Source organism: Trichechus manatus, unplaced genomic scaffold (genome assembly GCF_000243295.1).
Source record: "Trichechus manatus latirostris isolate Lorelei unplaced genomic scaffold, TriManLat1.0 scaffold00050, whole genome shotgun sequence".
In the NCBI taxonomy this organism is placed as follows: Eukaryota; Metazoa; Chordata; class Mammalia; order Sirenia; family Trichechidae; genus Trichechus; species Trichechus manatus.
This window is the reverse complement of record NW_004443986.1, coordinates 11,782,795-11,805,850: the sequence shown is the minus strand read 5'-3', so window position 1 is coordinate 11,805,850 and position 23,056 is coordinate 11,782,795. Positions and strand designations below refer to the sequence as shown.

The 23,056-nt window shown below is 42.2% G+C and overlaps 2 protein-coding genes across 2 annotated transcripts in view; both read left to right on the top strand.

The window, feature by feature from the left end:
* The first annotated feature begins 261 nt into the window (after positions 1-261).
* On the top strand, positions 262-5,291 carry NPVF (neuropeptide VF precursor). Its single transcript, XM_004377470.1, has 3 exons — positions 262-399; positions 2,540-2,943; positions 5,240-5,291. Exons 1-3 carry the CDS (start codon positions 262-264, stop codon positions 5,289-5,291), a joined length of 594 nt encoding a protein of 197 aa, XP_004377527.1.
* A 16,925-nt stretch (positions 5,292-22,216) lies between these two features.
* Positions 22,217-23,056, top strand: part of SPMIP4 (sperm microtubule inner protein 4) — a 45,390-nt gene continuing 44,550 nt past the window's right edge. Inside the window, exon 1 of the mRNA XM_004377469.3 lies at positions 22,217-22,702. Within this exon, the coding sequence (XP_004377526.1) occupies positions 22,569-22,702 (134 nt within the window). The 5' untranslated portion in view covers positions 22,217-22,568. The remainder of the gene's footprint in view (positions 22,703-23,056) is intronic.

The window sequence follows — 23,056 nt, the reverse complement described above, 5'->3', positions numbered from 1 at the left end:
TTCATAATGAGGAAAATTATTTTCAAAATTAATGAATTTGCAAGCAGAAGCACTGCTGTCTTCCCAGAATAAATTACCCACATTCCTTACATACATGTTTTCATTATCCACTCTAATTAATATGCGTACTTAAAACATGTGGGCTTGATTTCACTGTTAAAGGAAACTTTCCTTTGTTTTTGGGCAGTATAAAAGACCACAATTTCCCCTCCTGCGGACACTGAACTGAGCATATAAACTTAATTTTGGTTTTTTGGCAAAATGGAAATTATTTCATCCAAACGATTCATTTTATTGACTTTAGCCACTTCAAGCTTGTTAACATCAAACATCTTTTGTGCAGATAATTTAATGATGTCCAATCTTAACAGCAAAGAAAATTATGACAAATTTTCTGAGGTAAGTTTTTTAAAAATCTAATGTGACTAGTATTAATGATATAATGTTTGTACTGAGTTTTACAATCTTCTAAAATGTAAGGAATAAGTTAGTTTGTACTTTGCTTTTTGGTTAAATTTCAGCCTTGCTATGACAGTGTATTGATGTAATTTGTATTATTTAGCACAACAACAACAGCCTGGCCTCTCTAACGACAATTTAAGTACAGGACTAACAACAACAACAAGTTTGTGGTAAATCTGTATCTAAGTAAAATGTTTATCTCTAGATGGTGGAATTACAAGTTATTTTTATTTTCTTCTTTATGCTTTTCCATATTTTCCAAATTTTTTGAAATGAGTACGTATTACATTTTACAATCAGAAAGTATCATTTAAAAATCTCCACATGGACTAACTGTCATGGTAAAACCAAAAAAACAACAAACTCATTGCTGTTGAGTCATAGTGACCCTATAGGACGGAGTAGACCTGCCCCCGCAGGGTTTGCAAGTATGTAATCTTTACAGAAGCAGACTGCCACACCTTTCTCCCATGGTGTGGCTAGTGAGTTCAAACCACCGATCTTTCCAGTTAGCAGCCCAGCGCTTAACCACTGTGCCACTAGTGCTCCTTCATGGTAAAAGTAAATCTAATTAAAGATTCAATGTATTTTAAATGATTCCTATAGAGTCTGTATATCAGTAGTGTGGTAATCCACAAACCAATGGATTCTTTACTAAAGATGTAATGTATATTCTAATAAAAATACAACTAGTTTCTGGGGAACCAACACAACTTGTTCAGGGTAAGGTCATGGAAGCTCCATGGACAAATCCAAACTCCCTGAGGGACTGATTTACTGGGCTGAGGGCTGTGAGGACCATGGTCTCAGGGAACATCTAGCTTAATTGGCATAACATAGTTTATAAAGAAAACGTTCTACATTTTACTTTGGTGAGTAGCGTCTGGGGTCTTAAAAGCCTGTGAAAAGCCATCTAAGATACTCCACTGGTGTCACCCCTTCGGCAGCAAGGGAAAATGAAGAAAACTAAAGACACAAGGGAAAGATTAGTCCAAAGGACTAATAGATCACAACTACCACGGCCTCCACCAGACTAAGACCAGTACAACTAGATGGTGCCCGGCTACCACCACTGACTGCTCCGACAGGGAACCCAACAGAGGGTCCAGGACAGAGCTGGAGAAAAATGTAGAACAAAATTCTAATTCAAAAACAGACCAGACTTACTGGCCTGACAGAGACTGGAGAAACCCTGAGAGTATGGCCCCCAGACACCCTTTTAGCTCAGTAATGAAGTCACTCCTGAGGTTCAACCTTCATCCAAAGATTAGACATGCCCATTAAACAAAACGAGACTAAAGGGGCACACCAGCCCAGGGGCAACGACTAGAAGGCAGGAGGGGACAGCAAAGCTGGTAATAGGGAACCCAAGGTGGAGAAGGGAGAGTGTTGACATGTCATGGGGTTGTTAACCAATGTCATAAAACAATATATGTACTGACTGTTTCATGAGAAATTAGTTTGTTCTGTAAACTTTCATCTAAAGTACAATTAAAAAAACTGTTTTTAAATATACAACCAGTTTCTTGAAAAATGCTTTAGGAGTAGAGTTCAGAGTATGAAGGGGTAGAAAAAAAAAATTCAACTTGAACTCCTACAACTATATCCCAAAACCTAGCTAGCATCTCTGTTTCTATGTGTCCACCACTTTGGTCTTTAAAGAGGGAAAAAATAAGAGACATGGAGAGGGAGTGGTGAGGTTTCTCTAAAATCAAAATGTAAAATATTTCATAAACAAGATGAATCAAAAAACTGAAAGAGAATAGCTGCAATAAAACGTTTGCCTCATTTCAATACTTCATTATGTTCCTGCTGCTTGAACACATTGCTACAGTCACTATCTATATTTTATTAATATTTTATAGCTGTCTTACAATAGTCTAGGGACCAAGAAACTAGATTGCTTTAAGAAGCTTAATACAAATTATTTATTAAAAAATTCTGCAGATGAGAAAACAAACTTTGTTTATAGCCTTAACTATTCTGCAGATTAAAGTCTGAATTTAAGTTAATTTGGAGTCGAAGTCTGCTGCTTGTAACAATAAGAAATTATTACAATGGTCATTTCTAATTATAGCCTCGAGGAGACTCCAAAGGGGAAAAGGAAAGAAGCCTCAATTTTGAAGAATTAAAAGACTGGGGACCAAAAAATGTCATTAAGATGAGTACACCCGCAGTCAACAAAATGCCACCCTCAGTCACCAACTTGCCATTGAGATTTGGGAGAACCATGGAAGAACGAAGTCCTGGACCGATGGCCAACTTGCCTCCGAGATTTGGAAGAAATATGAGCGGAAGCATCTTGAGACGTGTTCCTAATCTGCCCCAAAGGTTTGGGAGAACGACGGCAGCCAAAAGCAACACTAAGACACTGAGTGATTTAATCCAACAATCCATGGATTCACCATCTGCCAATGACTTACTTTACTCCATGACCTGCCAGCTCCAAGAAATCCAGAATCCTGACCAAAAGCATCCAAGGTAAATACGTAAAAACCAGTTTAAATACATGGCAAGTTACAGAGAGCTGGTGCAGTAGCTCACAAAGCATTACATCTTTTCAGAGTAAGTGTCTAAGAAGGAGAATGGCAAGGATACAGGGGAATGAATAACGTATATGTTGAGAACTGTAGAAGGCCAGGTATAAGCATGGTTATAGGTGTAAAGTAATGAGATGGTTTCTCCTGAACCACACATGAGCATTGTCTTAGTTATCTAGTGCTGCTGTAACAGAAATACCACAAGTGGGTGGCTTTAACAAACAGTAGTTTATTTTCTCACGGTTTAGGAGGCTAAAAGTCCAAATTCAGGGTGCCGGCCCTAGGGGAACGCTTTCTCTCTCTGTGGGCTCTGGAGGAAGGTCCTTGTCTCTTCAGCTTCTGGTTCCTGGTTCCTTGGAGATGTCCATGTGTCCTGGCATCTATCTTACTCCATCTCTCCTCTGCTCACTTGTATATCTCAAGATTGTATATAAAATCTCTTTTCTATCTCAAAAGAGATTGACTCAAAATACACCCTACACTAATCCTGCCTTATTAACATAACAAAGACAACTCATTCCCAAATGGATTATAAACACAGGCAGGATTTACAACACATATTTTGGGGGGACATAATTCAATCCATAACAGGCATCAATCTCATTACTCTATAGCCACATATGGTAAGTCCATGCAATAACAGGATTGGGAATTGAACTCTGTAATACATTGTCTGGCATTTGACCTCTCTAACATAGAAGGCCCCACGTAAGGGAGTTGTCCAGAAGTACCAAGGATGCCATCTCAGTAACTCAGGTCTCAAATTCAGAAGGCTTTATTCCTCAAATTTTAACCCAGCCTTTTTCTTTTTCCTGGATCTTGTTGTACAAATCAATTCTGATATCATTCTTTGCATCAATTAATAAGTATTTATATTAAGTATAGGAGCCCTGGTGGTGCAATGGTTAAGCACTTGGCAGCTAACCGAAAGGTTGGCAGTTCAAACCCACCAGCACCTCCATGGAAGAAAAGACCAGATGATCTGCTCCCATAAAGATTACAGCCTAGGAAACCCCATCGGGCAGTTCTACTCTATCCTATCAGGTTGCTATGAGTCAAATTCGACCTGACAGCACAGAACAACAACAATATATACAAACCAGAGTGCCAGGTATTATGAGAGATTCAAAATAAGTTATAAGCCACCTACCTATACATGTAAAAGAACATTTTTAAATACAAAGTGGAAAGTGACAATTCAGTTAAGACCTGAAGGAAGTAAAGTGGCAAGCTGCGTCACCTCATCAGCGAGAACTTCTCAGCAGACCTCAAAAACAAAACTCAAATCTGTTGCCATCAAGTCGATTCCAACTCATAGCGACCCTATAGGACAGAGTAGAACTGCCCCATAATGTTTCCAAGGAGCAGCTGGTGGATTTGAACTGCTGATCTTTTGGTTAGCAGCCAAACCCTTACCCACTACACCACCAGGGCTCTCCCTTAAACTGCTTTATTTTTCTCAGTGGTATTTTTCCCCATCTAGCATGTTATATATTTGGTGTTCGTCCCCTTTACTAGAATTTCAGTTCTATAAGTCCCATAATTTTTGTTCATTGTCATATCCCCAGTGCCTAGAACTGTGCCTGATACATAGTAGGCACTCAGGATTTGGTAGAATGAAAAAAATGATATAAGAATGGTACTAATAAAGTCCCATAGAGGTTCAGAAAAAAGGTCCTTTTTCTGCCTGTGGGAATCTGGGGGTGTTTCATGAGTTGGGGTTTGAAGAATGACTCTTCTTTGAATATACAAAGACTGGAGGGAGGAGACAGCACATTTTCAGGCAAACAAAAGAGTATAAGCAAAGGCACTAAAGCAAGGTGAGCCGAGAACAGCTGGGGTTGAGTTTGGTGAGAGCAAAGGGTTTGCAAAGAGGAGATGAATGAAGTCTAGAAGGACAGAGTAAGGGCAGAGTACGAACCTTTGGACATTATTCCCAGGAACAGGAGAACTGCTGAAGTTTCTGCTGAGGTCCTGAGATATTACATTGAGGGAGAATCTGGCAACTAATTAGATGTTGGGAGTGGGGTGGTGGTGAGAGAAAGATGAGTCAACAGTAAGTTTTTGACTCTGAGTGGCCATTACAATTGCAGGAGCCCATCAATATCTCACTCATTTCAAGTGCAACACAAGTCAACTCAAGTATAATTAGGCAATTAGGAGCATGGCCTGTATTTTGATATGCTTTCACTTGCTATTCTGATGGATGAGAACGTTTTGTACTGCTTACATTTTAGGAGACCGGGATTCAAGAAAACAGATGACGCAGAATTGAAACAAGAAAAATAAGAAATCTGGAGGCTGCCCCTGAAGATGACATAAAGCTGTGGCCTGTAATCTGCCAACAGCTCTACAGTGAGACAGTGAATGAAGAGTCACGGCACTCGTTTGCATTGCACTGGGACGTATCATTCACTGCAGTTTTTCCTTGTCAGTACAGCTAGTCATTTAAGGAATAATTGTAATGTTATCTGGAAATAACTGTTGTCTAAATAAAAAAAGCATTGCAAATACTTAAGAAGCCTCTGGTAATGGTGAGAGACAGAGAGAGAGAGAGAGACTGAAGTCACATTACTAACTAGTTGCCATTGAGTCGATTCAGACTCAGGGCAACCCTATGTGTGTCAGAGTGGAACTGTGCTCCATAGGGTTTTCAATGGCTGATTTTTCAGAAGTAGATCCTCAGGCCTTTCTTCTAAGGTGCTTCTGGGTAGACTCGAACCTCCAACCTTTTGGATAGCAGCCAAGCACATTAACCATTTGCACCAACCAAGGATGTGAAAACCATGACACCTATACTTAAGAAAAAAATTAAGTAGAAGTGGAACAGTAGGCTGACAAATATTTTGACGATAATTAAACAATTTAACTGAATGGCATGGCTGGCAGAGAAGTGAACATGTATAACAAATCACTTATAAACACGTTTTCATGCACCCATTTTTTTTCCATTGCATCAACTCTTATGGAATCTTTGATAGATTGAAATTTAAAACCTGTCATCTCTCTGTGTAAATTTATAAGATACAGAAAACTCTTAGATTTGGGGAGATAAAAGAAAAAGGCAATTATTACCTCTTTGTCTTCTCCCTAGAGATTTCCCTGGAAATTTGCCTTCTGGTGTGATTCTCTTCTCTGCATTTAATATTTGAAGTTTTGAATTCATAGAAAAAAAAATCTAGTCACTCTTAAACTAACAATTTATCAACACAGTACATCACATCACAAACACACAGTGATTTGACTTTACTCATAAGACTATGAAGCCCTGAATCAGATATAACTGGTTTACTGAACAGTCTCTACTCTGTAGGGTGCAAAGAGGAAACGGTTTTATTTCTCTTCCATCCTGCCCTCAGCTGTGCTGTGTTGAATCTCCTTCCCCTGCTGGGTAGAGATCCCTTAATGATACCCTGGATAGATTCCATAACTTCCTCGGTCACTTTTTGATATTAAAAAACTCAGTCAAGTCCAGTTGAAGCCGCCAGCCAATGCAGTTTCCCTCCCCCATTGCTAACTGGGCTGGTGGCTGGAGGGACCTACGGAGGGCACGGGGCAAGATCTGCCCTTTCTCTCTTACTCCCAATGGTTGAGCACTCAGCTGCTAACTGAAAAGGTTAGTGGTTAAAATCCCCTAGCCATTCTGCAGGAGAAAGACCCGACAATCAGCTTCCCTAAAGATTACAGACAAGAAAACCGTATCAGGCAGTTCTACTCTGTCACATGAGGTCGCTAAGAGTCAGAATCGACTCCACAGCACCCAACAACAACCCCTTTCTCACCTCAAAGGTGGGACGGTGGGAGGGGAGGTGGTAGGCCTCTGGGAAACAATCTCCCCTCCTGTCTTCTCCAGGGCGTTGTAGTAGGTGGAATGGGGATCCGGAGTCATTGTTTATTCTTTTCCATATAATGTTGCTGCCTCTACAGGTGCATTCTCGGGGAAGCCCTGCAGGGACCCCTGCACTGCCCAGGTCACTGACCTAGGAGATCTGCATGCTGCTGCTCTCTTCCAACCACCTCATCTGTGCTCCCCATCACCAGCTACTGCCAGAAAGACAGGCTCAAGCTGGCTCCCTTCCCAGGGTCTACTTGATCTATAGAAAATGCAGACATCCTCGCCCTGCCAAGACCGGGACTGCAGGCTGCCCTTGGCTGCCCCACCACTACCCCACCTGTCTCCAACTCTCTTTGCCCTTGCTTGGGAGGGCCAGCAGCACACCAGTAAATCTGCTGCCTAAGCGAACAGCCAGTTTGGAGATGAAATGCCAGTCCCCTCTTCACAAAGACACCCCCACTCTCTTTGAGTGATTTTCTGGCTTCAGTGGGGAGAGGCAGCTGCAGCAGGCCCTTCCAAGCCAAAAACCCACAACTACACATCCCCAGGTGATGCAAACAGCTAAGTGCTTGACTACTAACTGAAAAGCTGGTGGTTTGAATGTGCCAGTGGTACTTCTGCTTCTGAAAGGTCACAGTCATGAAAATCCTATGGAGCACAGTTCTACTCTGTAATACACGGGGTCGCCACGAGTCAGAATCTGACTCAATGGCAACTGTTTGGTTTTTGTTTGGTTGTTTACATGGCTGGGAGGGGCACAGGCTAAGTAGAAGCTGGGGTGGCTCTGCCATCTCTTCCTAAACCCTTATTAGGGTGTCTGACCCCTGCCATTCATGGTTTCCATTATAATATCAGGTATTTAGCCTTTCTGTATCTCCACTTTGGTCCACAGTTGCCAATCTTGGGAAACAGAGAAAATACCATACAATATTCTGCTACACTAATAAATAAAGATTTGGACCCTTGAGACTCTCTTTGTTCTCATTTTGAGTCCTGCCACATCAGCAAATGAAGGTCCCAACAGCTTGACTCCATCCACGTCGTTAAGGTTGACGCTACTTTGAGGAGGCAGCTCTTCCCCAGTCGTATTTTGAGTGCCTTCCAATCTGAGGGGCTCATCGTCTGCCACTATATCAGGCAACGTTCCGCTGCTATTCATAGGGTTTTCACTGGCTAATTTTTTCAGCAGTAAACCACCAGGTCCTTCTTCCTAGTCTGTCTTAGTCTGGAAGCTCAGCTGAAACCTGTCCACCATGGGTGACCATTCTGGTATTTGAAATACTGGTGGCATAGCTTCCAGCATCACAGCAACATGCAAGCCACCACAGTGTGACAAACTGATAGGTGTGTGGAACAATTCTACTCTGTTACAGATGGGGTCGCCATGAGTTGGAATCAACTCTATGGCAACAGGTTACCTCTTTAAAATGTAAGGGATGGGGGAGGGGGTGTGCAGAAACCTTCCCCACACCTTAGGTGGAAACTTGGCCAGATGCCATGAACCTGATTGCTGCTCTTAAGTAATAGTCTTTTGGCCTTTCTAAGTGAAAAACACACAGTCTCAATTCCATTGTACTCAGCGTTTCAGTCTGCATTCAGCCACTCATTGATTCATTCCCCACTTTTCCCATGCTGAGGTAGGTCTATAGTTGGGGTAAAGGAGTGTGGTTGACTTCTGCTCTTTCTTCCAGTCTCACCTCCTTCCTCACTCTCTGATTGCTTTATTGAACTCCACTGGGTAGAAGGAGTTGGGGAGGAGAGGCAAGGGGATAGGACAGTTCTTACCAGGCTGGATGGATTCACTCTCAGGACTCAGCAGATGGGAACATCTACCATTGCTGGGGCCCTCTCCCTATAACCTCCTGCCCCCCATGATGCCTTCCACTCTCCAGGCTGGCCTTGATCCTCAGCCCTGGGACCCAGCACCCACTCCATACATGCTCATTTCTAACCTGGAGTCCTCTCGAGTAGGACTTGAAACAGCTCCAGCAAAGCTCCTTCCCGCAGCCTATACCTGGTCACCTGTGGCTAGCTCCTCCATACCTAGGCATGCTAGCTGATCCCAGCACTGCTCCTCATTCCTGTTGCCCCCCAGCCTCTAGCTTTTTTGACCTGGAGTCAGGCACCAATCTTCTGTTTCTCTCAGCCACATGGGACACATTTCTTCATCATATGGAAGCCCCTGCCTGGCATACTGGTGAAAGGGTAAGGGACACAGTAACCTCCAACATCTGGGCATGGCGTAGGGGGTATTCACAGCAAGGTTACAACTCTCTCCAAAAAAATCTCTTCACAGACTCAAATCCTATCCTTTTACAGTATCCAAGTGGGTAAATGTCTTAGTTATCTAGTGCTGCTATAACAGATATACCACAAGTGGATGGTGTTTTGCAAAAAGAAATTTATTTTCTCACAGTCTAGTAGGCTAGAGGTCCAAATTCAGGGCATTAGCTCCAGGGAAAGGCTTTCTCTCTGTCAGCTCTGGAGGAAGTTCCTTCTCATCTATCTTCCCCTGGACTAGGAGCTTCTCCGCGCAGGAATCATGGGTCCAAAGGAAGCACTCTGCTCCCAGCACTGCTTTCTTGGTGGTATGAGGTCCCCAAATTTCTGCTTGCTTCCCTTTCCTTTTATCTCTTGTAAGATAAAAGGTGGTATAGGCCACATCCCAGAGAAACTCCCTTTAGTTGGATCAGGGATGTGACCTTAGTAAGGGTGTTACAATCCCACCCTAATCCCTTTAACCTAAAATTACAATCACAAAATGGAGGACAACCACACAATACTGGGAATCATGGCCTAACCAAGTTGACAGATATTTGAGGGGGACACAATTCAATCCATGACAGTGAGGAAATTGAGGAATAGTGGAACTACTTTTCAGCCACTTTCTTCAAAAGCTCTGCAAATAGTGATATGGCTTTGGAACTTTGTATCTATTAGATTTCAGTGTTTTGGTTAAAACTTCACTTTTGACATCCTTTGCCACAACAAGGAGCCCTGGTGGCGCAGTGGTTAAGAGCTCAGCTTCTAACCAAAAGGTTGGCAGTTTGAACCTACCGGCTGCTCCTTAGAAACCCTATGGGGCAGTTCTTCTCTGCCCTATAGAGTCACTATGAGTCGGAATCGACTTGATGGCAATGGGTTTGGTGTTTTTGGTTTTGCGACAATGATAGATCTCTTTTTAGAAGGGATTTTCACAGCTGCTAAAAATGACACTTTGTCTGAATCATTACACACACTTGTGCATTTTTCTCGGGTGAGCATTCATAGTTCCTGTGCAGACTCTCAAAGTGGTCTGTGATCCCATAAAGTTTAAGAATCACTGCAACAGAGGATTCTTATTTCTAGAATTATTTTAAATTAATACCTAATTCAGTTTGTAAATGAATATCATTATCTGATTGGCCATCTAAGTGCTGAGAACATAATGCCAAAACACTAATTATCAGAATCACTCCAGCGATTTAGCTCAATCTTCCTCCAAATACCACATTAGAGTAGCACAAAATGAAAGTCAGGTGATAATAATGCTTTTCTACCTAATAATATTCCATTCTATATCCCTCCTCCTCTCCCTCAGCAGTTCCTTTCCCCACAAAAATCCCACGTGGATTGGTCCTAACCTAAACCTCAGCCGGCCTGTGCAAGCGAGCAGAGCGTGAGGGCTTTGGAGGAAAGCTGGTGACGGGACACTCATTACCAATGCAGCAACAACTTTCATGGAAGGCGATATCCATGTGATCTCAGGTCCACATTTCATACATCATACTATGACAATGACCTTGAGAAAGGGAAAAGAAAAAAAAAAAGTAATGACTCTGGGACAAATTTCCCACTGAGAAAAATGAAAGGTCAGTGTTCACCTAACTGTGACCGACGAAATGAAATAAGCAAGAAAAGTGAGAGTGCTGGCATCTGCTTACATGATGTGTTTTTCTTTTCTTATCTTTGTTTCTAAAGATCTTGCTGGGGACATTATGTGACACTCTCCCTTTGGAACTTATATTTCATGAACATGCCAAACCACATGTTATTTCCTGAAAATATACACTTTCACATTTCTGTGCCTTTGCCTGTGCTAATTCCTTTGGCTCAAAGTTCTGTTTTCTACTTATCAAAATCATTCAAGGACCAGGTCAAATTTAGATGCAGCTGCATGTAGCAGAAAAGCTATATAACATTGTTTTTGTCAAGAGAGAAGTTGGGTTTTTGTTTGTTTTTCTCACATAGAAATGTCTGGAAGGAGGCAGTCCTGGGCTGGCGTGGAAACTCACAGTCATTAGGGATCCAGATACCTTCTATCTTTGTCTCCACCATCCTTAGCACGTGGCTCCCAACAGGCCATCACATTCCCTATCAGGCAGCAAAAACAAAGAAGAAGCAAGGCAAAGAGGTACTCTTCCAATATGTGCTGGCCCCTTTAAAGACCACCACCCCAACAACTTCCTGTTTCATGTTATTGGTCACTTTGATCTGCAAATGAAGCTGGGAAATGTAGTTTCTTCACTGGATACATTGTGCCACCTGCTATTGCTCTGGCAGAAGAGAACATGAATCAAGCATTTAGCTAGGTCTGCCCAGCCTCCTCAAGGTCACTTCCCACTTCCTTGTACTATTTCTCTATTTAACACATATTTTGTGTGTGTATATATATATATATATATATCTCTCCAGTGAAGAAAAAAAATGATGTAAATATATGTATATATTTATATACACACACACATATTTATATACACACATATTTATATACATACAAATGTCTGTGTATATATTTTATATACATATGTCCTAGTTATCTAGTGCTGCTATAACAGAAATACCATAAGGGGATGGCTTTAACAAACAGAAATTTATTTTCTCAAAGTTTAGGGGGCTAAAAGTCCAGATTCAGGGCACCAGATCCAGAGGAAGGCTGTCTCTCTCTGTCGGCTCTGGAGGAAGGTCCTTGTCATCAATCTTCCCCTGGTCTAGGAGCTTGTCAGCACAGGGACCCTGGGTCCAAAGGATATACTCTGCTCCTGGCACTATTTCCTTGGTGGTAGGAGATCCCAATGTCTCTCTGCTCACTTCTCTTTTTTATATCTCAAAAGAAATTGACTTAAGACACAACCTAATCTTGTAGATTGAGTCCTGTCTCATTAACATAACTGCCACTAATCCCACCTCATTAACATCACAAAGGTAGGATTTACAACATGTAGGAAAATCACACAGATGACAAAATGGTAGACAATCACACATTACTGGGAATCATGGACTAGCCAAGTTGACACACGTTTTTTTGAGGGGAGACACAATTTAATCCATAACAACATATATATAATTTTTTCCTTCACTGGACCAGGATTTCTCAACAGTAGCACTACTGACATTTTGGACCACATAATTCTTTGTTGTGGAGGGATGTTCTGTGCATTATAGGATTTTTAGCAGCATTCCCCGCCTCTACCCATTAGATGCCAATAGCACCCTACCCCCAAAAGTAATAACAACCAAACACGTCTCCAAACATCGCCAAATGTCCACTGGGGGGCAAAATCTTCCCCAGTTGAGAACCACTGCACTAGACTGTCCTAATCATCTTCATATTCCCTCTCCATCTTAATAATAATGATGACTATTTACTGTTATGATAACTTATCTGTTTTAACCATTTCTGTAATACTCATATTTTATGTGTTACATCCATTTTTATATGCAAGAAAGAATCTTTCAAAGGTACCAGAACTAGCGGGTGAGCTCAACCGAGGTCTGTCTGACATCAAAGTTTATGCTCTTCCTCCTCCATTCACCGCTCTGCCCACCACCACTTCCCATCTGGCCCTCAAACATGTTAAGCATTCAAGAAACATTTGCTGAATTAAGGCTTATGATTAAAAAAGAGAAAGACAGAGAGTGCCCTGGAGACCAGAAATAAATCCTCAGTGCTTTAAAATACCATACAAAGATTTTGGGGGGGTGGGGAAGGAAGGAAGGAAAGACTGGGACAACAAAGGTTTCTGTTAGCTGTCAGATATGGGGAGACATTTATTCAGAACTGTAATGAAAATGAGGAGTTTCATCAGTTTACTTTTCCTGAGAAATGACTAGTCAACAATGACTCATAGACTATTTTATAGCACTTTTCTTTGAACTTTAGTGCTCCATCACATTCTTCTGAATAGCCCATTTTTACTTTGCTTCTTGTCTGTTTCCCTAGTCTTTTTATATTGCAATTAATACAATTTAGAACCCTTGCACTTAACTTCTTAGAATATGTAATAATAATCATTAGTCAAACAGATGCCCAAAGATAACTAATAAAAATATATTGCTCTTCAGATATATTGTGACATTTTCCCCTCATAATATAACACTAATGTAATACATATAATCTGATGTGTAGATCAGGAAATGGGAAGTATTACCACCCGTTGCTCTCATTCTAAATATAGGAACTAAAGTATGAAAGGAGTCATACAAGAAAATTACTATTAGAAACAGGAGTGGAACTAAATTATAACTACATTACTGTCTGTATTAATACTTTCTATGTAGGGGTAGAGAAATATTATTTTAATCCTGAAGAAAAACGATCTCAAAATTTATTTTACTTCTTGCCAGATTTCCAGGCATTTGCATATTGTGGTTAATCAAACATAGAACTATTGTTTTTCTTCTTAAAATATGCAACACTACTACTTAGCCACAACAATGTACCAACATAATTTTCATACAGGTTTTAAAATAGGATATAGCTTTTCCCTTGTAAATAAAATTAAAGCACTGACATATAATCAATATTGCAAAATTATTCTTAACCACTAGAGGGCATAAAACGCACCACTTTTATACATAATCTTATACATAATCTTTTATACATAATCTTAAATTCTTAGAACAAAACAATACCACCACCAAAACAACAACAAAAATAACAATAAATGTCTTTAAGATCTTCTTGTTTTATACTATGCGATATGCTGTACACTTAACATGGCTCATTAACAACCTTTAATTTTTAAACTAAAGTACAATCACTCAAATTTCATAGGAGGCAAAAGAATCTTTTTTTAGCAGCCCGACCTGAGTAGACCTGAGTTTAGTAACACTTATTACCATCAGGTTGTTGCTAGTTGCTGTGGAGTCAATTCTGACTCTTGATGACTCCATGTATGCAGAGTAGAACTGCTCCATTTTTCAAGGCTGTGACCTCTTTCGAGGCACCTCTTGGGTGGGATCAAACCACCAACCTTTCTGTGAGTAGTTGAGCTCTTAACTGTTTGCACCACCCAGAGACTCCTTTAGCATCAGGGAATCTGTCCATATTCAAGGGAAGGCAAGGTACCTGAACCAAACTAAGCCAAACAAAAAAGCACCCACAGAGAATCGGTAAGATTCTTTTCACCTTAAAACATCTGCAATGGAATTTATTATAAAATTGATATAGTCACCAAAGTTACAAAGCTATCAAATGCTCGAATATTTACATTTGGATCTTTAATTTCTACATGTACTTTCTTTTCTCAAACACCAAGGGTAGGTCTGGTTGTGGTAGAGATGTTTTTAGTTTCCTCTTAATTGATCTTTTTGACCCAATTAACTTTTGCTTCCCTCCCAATTAATCCATTTACATTTCAGTAACTAAAGCATTACTTTCATTAGAAACACAACCTCTTCACTTTGCACTCTCATTAATGAAAAGGCACCATGGTAAATTAAGCCTTCTGGATTTCAGCCTGGGTGAGTGACATTTTAACTACCGCCCCTTTAACCTCCTCCCTCTATGGATCTCAGCCATGTCCTACATCACAGAGCAGTGAGAGGGCAGTGGCGGCAGCCTGAGAGAGGAGCAGGCAGGGAGCCCAGGGTTATACATCATGGAGTCGGTGACTTCCTCTGATGCATGAGTCTTTCACTTGCCAATCAAACCTGCCAGGTCTTTCACATTATGGGGTTACGCATGACCTTACCCAAGATGCTAAATCATTTCTGAAGTCTTGTTTCTTAAGTAAACTCCGTCTCCCCACTTTTCAGGTCTGTGCGCACTATTCACTCTCACACTAATAAACATGGCAAAGTGGTATAGAAAAGCTGGGGGTGGGAGGTAGGGCAGGCTAGGAGGTGTCACTTCTTTTGGACTAATGGAAGCAATGCACTTCTAAAATCAGGGCTAGCCACAGAAGAGAAAGGCTTTTCTGTATTATTACCTATTGCAGGAAGTTACAAAGTAGTAAATTTGAAAGAAGCGTCTAACAGTTATAAAACCGGTTTCAACCAGTCAAGTCTGACTTACGTCGACCCCATATGTGTCAGAGGAGAACTGTGCTCCACAGGGTTTTCAATGGCTGATTTTTCGGAAGTAGATCTCCAGGAATTTCTTCTGAGGCATTTTTTGGGTAGACTGAAACCTGCAACCTTTCGGTTAGCAGCTGAGCGCATTAACTGTTTGCACCACCCAAGGACTCCAAATTTCTGTTCAGGGGGACAAAAAAAATTTGGAAATGGATAGTGGTGATGGTTGCACAACATGGTGAATGTAATTAACGTCACTGAATTGTACACTTAAAACTAGTTAAAATGTTTTGTTATGTTAGAGCAGAGGGGTCAAAAAGGAAGAAGTGGGGCTTCCAGAACCTAAGAGCTTGGGAGTCATCCCATGTGGGTTGGGGTGCAGACTTCGGAGGGCAGAGAGGCTCCTCAGCTAGTCCGAGGACCTCTGAGAAGGGGACACTACATAGCTGGTGCTTGGACCTCTGTAAGGTGGGTGTGTCTAAGTGACCCAGGGACTAGGCACAGCAAAGGAGTGGAGGGGGCATAACTGGTGCCCCTGCTGTCAGCGGAGCGCACTCTGGCTGCTGCTGGTACCACTGAGGGCACAGACAAGCCGGTGCAGGGGAGTGCCCATAGGAGCTGGAGGCTGCAGCTAGAGCTATCTGCTACTACTGGAAAGAGCAGCTGAAAACAGCAAGGAATCCGTTCTCCCCTTCCTCTTGCCTTCTGATGTGTCTCCAGTGCCTCCTATTGGTCGAATCTAACAGAAGGTCAGCCAGCAAGTGTCTGGAAAATGTAATTTACAGAATCCCTGCCCCAGAATTTCAGAGAGAGTATAGAAGGGTGGGCTTGGAACTGAAGGCAATAACTAAACAACCAGCAAAGTCCACTCCTTTAACTAGTCGGTATCCACATACTCCTATCTACCCATATTTAACCTTCAATCCAACAATAATACAGCATGCTTCCACCTAAGAAGATGCATTATTCTTCCTACAAATGAAGATCCTATCACCCTTTCCCAGAAAGTCTTAATAGTCACATATCCAATTTATTTCCTCTTCTAGTTTAGTTCCCAATCCCACCAAAATATTTTGTACCCTAAATACAAAATTGTAAAGTCAACCACCAACCACCATCCTAAGATAAAAATAGAGGAAAGGGAAGCAAGAGAACAAATTATGTCATATATATATACATGTATATGTATACACACACACACGTCTATGTAACAGGAGCCCTGGTGGCACACTGGGTAAGAGCTTAGCTGCTAATCAAAACTTTGGCAGTTCAAAGCTACCAGCCATTCCTGGGAAACCCTATGGGGCACTTCTGCTCTGTCCTATGGGTCGCTATGAGTCAGAATCAACTCAGTGGCAACGAGTATATGTAACAAGTGTGTCAATTATCTATTGCTGCATAATAAATCATCCCAAAACTTAGTTGTTTTAAAGAACATCTATTTTATTATCTCTCATGATCCTGTAAGTTGGCTGGGATCAGTGGGGCAGCTCTGCTGGTTTCATTTGGGGTCTTTCATGTGGCTGCAATCAGATGGCAGCTGAGGCTGCAGTCATCTGAAAGCTTGACTGGGACACAGATCTCTCCAGCAAGATAGATTTGTTTCACGGTGGCTCAAGGTTTCCAAAAGCAAGTGTTCCAGAAATTGGAACCCTCATCCGCTGATGATGGGAATGTGAAATGATACAGCCACTGTGAAAAATAGTGTGGCGGTTCCTCAAACAGTTAAAAATAAAATTATATAACCCAGCAATTCCACTCCTAGGTATACACCCAAAAGACTTGAAAGCAAGGACTCAAACAGGTATTTGTATACCAACGTTCACTGCAGCATTATTCACAATAGCTAAAAGGTGGAAACAACCCAAGTGTCCATCAACAGATTTGTGGATAAGCAAAAATATGGTATATACATAAAATGGAATATTATTCAGTCACAGAAAGAAATATTGTTCTGATACATGAAAAAACAATGCTAGGTGAAATAAGCCAGACACAAAAGGCCAGATATTGTATGATCCCATTAATATGAAATATCTAGAATAGACAAATGGGAATGGAGAGTTACTGCTTAAATGGGTACAAAGTTTCTGTTTGGGGTGATGAAAAGTTTTGGAAACAAATAATGGTGATGGTTGCACAAAACTGTGTGATTAGTACCACTGGATTGTACACTTGAAAATGGTTTAAATTGCAAATTTTATGTTGTGTATATTTTACCACAATAAATAAATAAATAAAAATTTTAAAAAGCAAGTATCCCAAGAGGGAGAAAGCAAAAGCTGCCAGCCCTCTTAAAGGCTAGGTCTCGAACTGGCACAGCATCACTTCCACTGAATTCCAGTGGCTAACGTGAGTCACAGATACACACAAGCATAGTGGGAGGTGTGGTTCGCTGGCTGTCATCTTTGCAGACTAGCTACCACCAGAAGCTAGAAAAAAATACACAGCATTTCTACAGTCCTCGTTTCTATAATCCATAAGGCTGCAATGTATATCTATAGCTCCCTTATTCTACTTCCTATTTACTACTTAAAGTACCCTGGTGGTACAGTGGTTAAAGAGCTCGGCTGCTAACCTAAAGGTTGGCGGTTTAAACCCACCTGCCGCTCCATGGGAGTAAAATGTGGTAATCTACTTCTGAAAAGATGACAGCCTTGGAAACCCTATGGAGCAGTCCTACTCTGTCCTATAGGGTCATTGTGAGTTGGAATCAGCTCGATGGCAACGGAGGGTTTTTTTTTTTTTTTTTGTATTTACCACTTTACTTTCTATTTTCTTATTCTTATTTCTGATTCTACTATTTATTCCCATGTTCCCTTTGCCCTCAGACAGCACCTCAGCCACAGTCAGGGTTCTACACCTGGAGAGTAACCTTTATTCCAGAAAGACCAAATCTCAGTAACACTGTCTTTATTGGGCTGCTATGTTGTTGTTAGGTGTCGAGCTGGTTCCAACTCATAGCGACCCTATATACAACAGAACGAAACACTGCCCAGTCCTGCATCATCTTCACAATCATTATTACGCTTGAGCCCATTGCTGCAGCCACTGTGTCAATCCATCTCATTGAGGCCCTTCCTCGTTTTCAATGACCCTCTACTTTACCAAGTATGATGTCCTTCTCCAGGGATTTGTCCCTCCTGATAACATGTCCAAAGTATGTGAGACAAAGTCTCATCATCCTTGCTTCTAAGGAGCATTCTGACTGTACTTCTTCCAAGACAAATTTGTTTATTTTTCGGCAGTCCATGGTATATTCAATACTCTTCACCAACACCATAATTCAAAGGCATCAATTCTTCCGTCTTCCTTATTCATTGTCCAGCTTTCACATGCATATGAGATGATTGAAAATACCATGGCTTAGGTCAGGTGCACCTTAGTCTTCAAGGTGACATCTTTGCTTTTCAACACTTTAAAGAGGTCTTTTGCAGCAGATTTGCCCAATCAATGTGTTGTTTGATTTCTTGACTACTGCTATAGATTTCCATTAATTCTTATCACTGAATATAGAAGTAACCAAAGGCATGCCAGGAAATCCCAGAGAATCCTCAGAATCCTGCCTGCCCCTACTCTACAGCAGCAACCCACTTCCCCTTTGTAATTGAAGTCAATTATTCCAGTCAGTACAGTAAAATCCTTCTTTACCTGTTGGTTCAGTGCCTTGAGGAGCCCCAAGTTAACCTGCAACTCCTCTACATTACACCGCCTACACCTATTTAACAAAGCTATTAGCTCAAATGAGGTAACCATGAAAACTGTAAAGTTAAGCAACACTATATAAATGACAGAGCCCTGGTGGCGAAGTGGTTAAGTGCTCAGGCTGCTAACTAGAAAGGTCAGCAGTTCAAATCCACCAGGTGCTCCTTGGAGACCATATGGGACAGTTCTACTCTGTGCTATAGGGTCACTATGAGTCAGAATCAACTCAACAGCAACGGGTTTGGTTTTGGATGTATACGGTATTTATTATTTTCTTTTAACAGCACTCTCCTTCCCCACAGCAACGATTTCAAATCTCCTCCACTATGCCTGCCTTCTACCCCAACAACTCTTTCCTCACTCCCAACAAAGGATCTGAATTCTACTTTACCTTTTTCAACTTCCTGAGCCAGCCCCCTCCCCAGTTTAGAAGTTAACTTGCAAGCCCACCCATCCTTGTCTTTTTTTCTCCTGTCACAATGGCGGAAGCTTACTGAGGTACCTATGGCTCCTAAAGCAACTGTGCTTGTCCCTCAGTGTAGCACTTAGCTCATTGGATTATGACTGCTCACTACCCCACATCCCCATAGACTGCAAGTGCCCCGCGTTTCCTTCCTTCTGGAACAATCCCTGACACTTTTTAGGCAACTAGGGACAATGTACTAAATAAATAAGTTTTATAAATGTATGTACCTATGTCATTTCAATGTTCATTGCTACATGACAACATAGCCCCTTAAGCTATTCAAGTCAAAATTTTAACACTAAAATGTCATTTAACTCATTTGTAGTTTAATTTTAAAGCAAGTAGAATATATTCTGGAGCCCTGGTGGCACACTGGTAAAGAGCTCAGCTGCTAACCAAAAGGTCAGCAGTTTGAACCCACCAGCCGCTCCTTGGAAACCCTATGGGGCAGTTCTACTCTGTCCTATAGGGTCACTATGAGTCAGAATCGACTCACAGCCAACAGGTTTAGAATATATTTTAATTGTCATCCTAGTAAGTAAATACAAACACTAGAATCAATGAGGTTTTAAGTTTTGCTGTTTAAAAAAAAAAATGCATACTTTAAAGTCACTGAAAGTGGTTTGCCACTTCATCTTCTATACAAGGAATCAGGCCGCAAATATTTTCATTAAGAAAATACTGGTATCTGCCAAGAAGAACTGAGTGGCTCAAAAACTCATTTTATTTATTTTCAGAGACCATTTGGTTAAAGGTCACTATACACAAACTTAAAAGAAAAATTATAGCATATCATTCATGCTTTACATTTTTTATAAATTTCCTACATATTCTTCACTTGAAGGTTAAAGGCCTAGCTGTGGTTTAGAATTTTTGTCAATCCAGACACGGTAAATATCCCATGCATACATTTTTTTCATGCCCAAATTTCATCTTCCCTGCTTGAAGGATTACTAGTGATACAAAAAGTAAATGAGGTAGTAAAAAAGAGGTCAATGGTCAGGAGAAGTAGAAAGAAGGTGTTCTGCAGCAGCTGACCCCACTGGCTGGAATATGCCTAAGAAGTCCATCATTTTGAACATCCTTGGATAGGAGACTACTTTGTGTTATTAGGGTCACATACACATAACCTGCTGGTGGGGCAAGGAAAGCTAAGGATAAGGAATGTTGGTCAAACAAATAGACCCAATCCTGACATCCCAGAGAACCTTTCCGATGGGGAGGCATTTTCCAAATAGAGAGCAATTGTTTTACAAAGATGTGGCAATGATTTTTCTCTTGTCTGTAAACTTTATTTGAAAAATGACAAAAATAAAATTAATTTCCCGACCATTTATATTCATTTCACCTGAAATAAAATTTCAAACCCACTAGGACCTGGAAGCTATAATCACACACCATGCTCAATTAAGCGTGGGTTGCCACAACTTCCCCTGGTGTCGCTACCATCCAGGGACATACTAACATATGGCTATACGTGCATCACCAGTTGCCTCTGATTAAATCTATTATATTCATGGCTAGTGGTTAAGTGCCCCGCTGCTAACCGAAAGGTCGGCTGGAACCCATCAGCCGCTCCACGGGAGAAAGATGTGGCGCTCCGCTTCCATGAAGATTACGGCCTTGGAAACCCTATGGAGCAGTTCTACTCTGTCCTACAGGGCTCCCCCTATGGGGCAGTTTTACTCTGTCCTACAGGGTCCCTATGAGTCGGAATCGACTAGAGGGCAGTGGGTTTGGGGTTTTTGTTTGTTTTTTAGTTATGACCTCCTAAAAAGAATCAAACCATGAGGAAATGGGGCTAAAGTTGAGCATGGGGAAAGGTGGAGTATGGAAGTACTGAAAGGCTGGGGATATGAAATGGGCTAGGCTGACAGCGAATTTAATGGGAGATCCTGAACACCCAGGAGCAAATAGGCTAGGGTGGACTTCTAAGGGAAAAGTGGGGCGGGGTGGGGGAAGATGTTTAAAGGTGTCAGAGATAAAGGCAAATATCACCGAATTCACAAGTCTGTCTCCAGTAGGTTCTTCCTCCACTCAGTCCAGAGGAGAGAACCCCACCATACTCCCATACAGCTAGACTCGGCACCTCGAAGGAGAAAATGAGACAGCCGCGGCCGCCAGAGAGCGCCCGGGAGCGCGGCGAGGAGCCGGGGCCGAGGCGAAGGGCCGGGTAGAGATGGAAGAGCACGTTTCGCCGCTGGACGGCGCATTTCACACTCTCTGCTCACTTCCGCTTCCGCTTCTGATACTGCGTCTCTCAGAGCTCCCGGGCTGCTTCTGTCTGAGGCCTGTAAGGGCCGCCCGCCACCCCGAAGCCTGCCGCCCCTGCGCAGCGATGCATTGTGCCACGGTCACGGTCGCCGTCACAGGCACCCTGAGCCCCACCCCCGGCCCGCCCGCGCTTCCTCTCTCTCCCTCACCCGCACCTGCCCGCAAGCTCCCCGGGGCCGCAGGTGCGGTCGTCCGCCGAATTCCACGCCCCGCGGAGGCCCATCATCTCTGGGGAGGGGAAAGAGAGGCGAGGTCACTTGCCGCTTCCAGACTGATGTTCCAGGTGCATCCAAATCTCTGTGGCACCGCCCGCCAGGGCGATGATGGCCCGGGAGGCTCGGCCCCACCTCCCGGGGCCTGCGGTCCTCGCCGCGGCACCTCTTGGTCTTTCCCACCCAGTCCAAGGGAGGGGTGGGATTCTTACCCAAGTAATCAGGACCCAGGAATTCCGTTTGGGCCCCAGTGTTTGAGGCCTGCCTCTGTGTCGTGGAATTCTTGTTCACAATCCCCCAAAGCCTTTTAGAAGCACAGCTCTTGATCTTGCTTGTTGGAAAGGCCACGGGGGCGGGGGGTGTGGGAAGGCAGGGGCAGGGGAGATCAGCTGAGTTTTCTTGAATAGTTGACTTAAATTTGAGGCAAGAATTGAATTTCAGTCGATGCCCGCTAAATAGCGGCCTTGTATGGACCTACAGGTTGTCCATGTAGAGGTGAGAGTCCATTTAAAAACATGTAATATGTTGTAGAGTTTTTTCAGTTGAAATTCATTTCCATAGAAATTGGTTAAATTGCTCTTTATTCCTGCAGTGACATCTGAGAGTCCAGTCCATCCATAGACAGGCTTCTGGTGAGGAAGAAAGCCCCTGATTTCCATGCTGCATTGGGTTGAACAGTTCAGCAATACAAAGCCTCTCTCCTGCCTGCCCTGAGAGTTGTGACCAAGTCGGTTGACTCCCGAACCAAGTGTTCCCTCTTTTTCTTTTCCAGGTCGGTGCCTTTTTGGTCAAGAAACATGGAAGTAATTCACGGCAGGTCCTGCTGTTGCAGGGAGCTTGAAGGAGATGACCTGCTATCAGACAACTTTTGCTCTAATGAAATACACACTCCACTACAAACACCTGCTCGCCCAACTGCCTCAGAGGACAGGTAAAAACTAGAGAAGCAAACAAGAAAAAAGGATTTTAATATATCAGTGTATTTTTTGTACGTGAGAAAACCCGTTTATTGTTATGGGGCTCTTCTGTTTATCAGATCACGAAACATAACAATGAGCTAAATCCTAAAGTGTCCAGAGCTGTTAGGAACTTGGGTAGGAACTTAAAAGTAAGTTGGTGCGTACTATAAAAAGGCAGATATCAAATTCTAGAACTTTACAATGGTCAGCTCCTTTGAAAATAAATGATTTACAAAACGGGACTAATGAGGCACAGCAGTCCAGGGACAAGGACTAGAAGGCAGGAGGGGACAGGAAAGCTGGTGATAGGGAACCCAAGGTTGAGT